This window comes from Sminthopsis crassicaudata, chromosome 4 (assembly GCF_048593235.1).
Source record: "Sminthopsis crassicaudata isolate SCR6 chromosome 4, ASM4859323v1, whole genome shotgun sequence".
NCBI lineage: Eukaryota > Metazoa > Chordata > Mammalia > Dasyuromorphia > Dasyuridae > Sminthopsis > Sminthopsis crassicaudata.
Genome location: NC_133620.1, coordinates 375,243,913 through 375,247,985, shown reverse-complemented (window position 1 = coordinate 375,247,985; position 4,073 = coordinate 375,243,913). Strand labels below are relative to the sequence as shown.

The following is a 4,073-nucleotide window of genomic DNA, read 5'->3' as shown; positions in this document are numbered from 1 at the left end:
ATAAGACTGCTTGCCATCTGGGGGAGGGGGTTGGGGGAGGAAGGGAAAAAATCTGAATAGAAGTAAGTGCAAGGGATAATGTTGTAAAAAATTACCCATGCATATGTACTGTCAAAAAATGTTATAATTATAAAATAAAATAAAAAAATTAAAAAAAAAAAAAAACAAAAAAAAACAAAAAAAAAACAATGATACTTTACGAGGATGTATGCTGATGGAAGTGGATTTCTTCAACATAGAGAAGAGCTAATCCAATTCCAATTGATTAATGATGGACAGAACCAGCTACATCCAGAAAAGGAACACTGGGAAATGAATGTAAACTGTTATTTTTACCTTCTGAATCCAATTCTTCCTGTGCAACAAAAAATTCGGTTCTACACACATATATTGTATCTAGAATATACTGTAATATATTTAACATATATAAGACTGCTTGCCATCTGGGGGAGGGGGTTGGGGAGGAAGGGAAAAAATCTGAATAGAAGTAAGTGCAAGGGATAATGTTGTAAAAAATTACCCATGCATATGTACTGTCAAAAAATGTTATAATTATAAAATAAAATAAAAATTAAAAAAAATTAAGAATAATATCTTTGAGTGAATAAAACACTTGCTATTATAATTAGCTAAATTAGCTACAAAGGACATGTGAAGGAAGATATCTGCAAACAGAGAAAGAACTGTTAAATAGGAGTATGTATAGAATGATTTTACATTACGTGCGTGTGTTTACACACATATGTGTGTCTAATGGTAGCCATCTCAGGGTGAGGAAAGAAAAAAAAGAGGGGGGGGAATCTACAGAATAATTTTATTCTATATGTAAAGGAATAGCAAGTTGTATATAACAAATTTGTAGTCTCACGTACATTCATCTTATTTTATTATACTAAGTTATAAAATTCTTGTTTTATTTTATAAATTTACAATAAAATAAATTTTAAAAATTTTAACGTGAAACCTTATACACACATAAAGTATTGTTATTCATCATGAAGGAAAGGGAATTTATTACCAAAATTTCATTAAAGATTAGTCTACATATAGAAATTATCGACATAATCCTAGTCCCACAAAATGACCCCAGCTGATCTAGAAGAAACTAGTAACTGCACCTCGTCCTGGATCTATATTCTGATACAAATGAATGAGAACAGAACTAAGAATCATAAGACCTGAATTGAATTCCTATATTATCTATGAACTATATTTTGTGATTTAGATTAAATTACTTCACCTGCCTAGGGCCTTGCTTTTCTCATCTGCAAAATAAAAGGGTTTGACCAAAATATCTCTGTCTCTTCTAGCTCTTCATGCAACAATTTCCAAATCCATGAATATTGAATAGAACCCTGGGATCCAGGGATTCAAAGGGTAGGAAGGGATGTGGAAACCATCATGACATGAGCAAAAATTTCTAACTTCTATCCCAATGAATTTGTTAAATGTGAATTATAAAAGAATAGGAACTAAAACTCTACAAACCTAAAATAAAGAATAGAGATTATAAAATTAGTGTTATGGTTAGTTCATTTCAATTTGCCTAAAGGACAAAATTCATCTCTAAATTTATTTCATTCTCACATCTAAAAAAAAAAGGTCTATTGTTCAGAGTATATTCTTTTCATTCATCTAACAATGACTCATTAAGACAATCTAATGGGTTCAGATTGCTTGCTCTGATGAATGGCATTCCAAGATAGGACTGGCAAAAGAATTAAGTAAGGGGTGTGTTCCCTGCAATTTTAGGACACAGGTTTTGGCCCATTGCTCGCCAAAGAGCTGCTTTGAATTCCTTGTTCCTCAAACTGTAAATCATGGGATTGAATAATGGGGTTAGAATGGTATAGTACACAGATATTAGAATATCTTGGCTTGAGATGTAGTTGGTCTTGGGCCTCAAATAGATAAAAGAGGCACAGCCATAGTGAACAGTCACAACAATAAGATGAGAGGCACAGGTAGAGAAGGCTTTGTATCTGCCCACAGTGGAAGGGATCTTTAAAATGGCAGAGATGATATGGATATAGGACACCAGGATTAACAGCAGAGGAATGACTAGAACCAACACACTAAGCATGAAGATGATCATCTGGCTTAGACTAGTGTGATGGGAAGCCAGCTTGAGAACAGGAGAAATGTCACAGAAGAAGTGATGGAGCTGGTTGGAGGAATGGAAGGGCAAGTGAAAGACCAGAGAAGTGATGATCAAGGCAACAGTAAAGCCACAGGCACAGGCTGCAGCCACAAGTCCCAGACATGTCCCATGACTCATCAACACTGTGTAGCGGAGAGGGTTGCAGATGGCCACATAGCGGTCATAGCCCATGGCTGCCAACAGGAAAGAGTGAGAACAGCCAAGGAAGAGAAAGGTAAGCATCTGAACAATACAGCCCAAAAAGGAGATGGTCTTCTTCTGGGACAGAAGATCTACCAGCATTTTGGGCACAATGACGAAGGTGTAGCAGGTCTCAAAACAAGACAATATTCCAAGAAAGAAATACATGGGAGTATGAAGAGCTCGCTCCAGCAGGATGGTGGACAGAATTACAGCATTGGTGCTCAGTGTGAACAAATAGAGGAGAAGGAACAACGCAAACAGTAGTCGCTGAAATCCAGCCAGGTCTGAGAAGCCAAGAAACACAAATTCACTCACAGCTGTTACATTGTTCCTCTCCATAGAGAAAAATCTTCAAGGTTGGTAAAGGAATAACAGGCTATTTATTATCCAAGGAGTAGAGACTTTAAAATATTAAGCTTCTTTCACCCTCTGTAATATTTCTGTTCATGAAGCTGGAAAACAGTCTATAGATCAGGAGTCTATAAATGAGCATTTCTTCTCAATAACTATCTAATCTTCACCATGTTTGATTTCTTACCTTCTTATTTAGCTCATTTCTTATTCCTATCATTATTAAATTTTTTCTCACTTGTCTTGATCTCCTCACAGCACCCTGATCCTTGGTTTCACAACTTCTATACTCAACTCAGTGGTCTTCTTTGCAACTTGTTCAAGTTCTCACAAATATTCCTGATTTGCATACCTACTATCTTCATTCTCTCCTTCTATATTCTACTATCTTTACCTCAACTCCAATCTCATATCCATCTATTCTACCTAGTCATTGTTCATTCAAAGGTCTCATAAGATTGAGGTGAAGTGAAGTTGTCAAAGCTTATGACAGTGGAACACAATATTTGTTATGTGACTTGCATACAGGCTTGCTAACAGGCCATTTCTCTTAACTGATTTGGTAGTGGCTAATCACTGAGAAGCTAATCCATCATCTGCCTAGCAACTGAATTGGGGGCCACTGAAATTTATGCAACCATTTATCAAGATTGAGAAGTGCTTCAACTGAAACTAATGAAAAGAGAACCCATATGAGCAAAATCATAGAATTGTAGATTTAGAGTTAGAAAAGATCTCAGACACCATATAGTCCAATTCATCTAATTTTGCAAATAAGGAAAAAGAGGTTTACTCAAGTTAAGTTTCTTGACTATATAACACAGGCAGTAAACAACATATATAGAATTTGAACACAGATCCTCTTACTCTTTTCATTGTATTATGATATTTCTTAATAAATTCTTGAAATTGTTATGTTCTTTCTAGATAGGTTTCCTTGTGTTTTTCACTTTTCTTATATAAAATTAGCATTCAGTTACAATCTCACCTCTTTCAGGTGGGACCACTTTTCCCAGTTGGTCTATAACACACACACACACACACACACACACACACACACACACACACACACTTCCCATTGAAAGTTGATGTGTACATGTGCATGCAGGTGTATGTGTGTGTTGTGTATGTGGTGAGTCATAATCCTATTTGGGGTTTTCTTGGCAAAAATACTGAAGTTTTTTACATTTTCTTCCAAAGCATCAAACTTAGATTATTGAAAAGATCAAATTCTACCTCAGATATTAACCTAGCTAGTCCCCATTTCCTCATCTGAAAAATGGAAATAAACTCTAATGTTTATTACCAACATCACTGAGTTATGATGAGAAAAATGTTCTAAAGTTCCTAAAACCTATGTAAATTGGTGTTTTTTTTT

General features: G+C 35.3%; 1 protein-coding gene across 1 annotated transcript; it reads right to left on the bottom strand.

The window, feature by feature from the left end:
• Positions 1–1,720: 1,720 nt before the first annotated feature.
• LOC141540837 (olfactory receptor 10K1-like) lies at positions 1,721–2,683 on the bottom strand. The gene has a single exon (XM_074264779.1). It carries the CDS (start codon positions 2,681–2,683, stop codon positions 1,721–1,723), a length of 963 nt encoding a protein of 320 aa, XP_074120880.1.
• Positions 2,684–4,073: the final 1,390 nt, after the last annotated feature.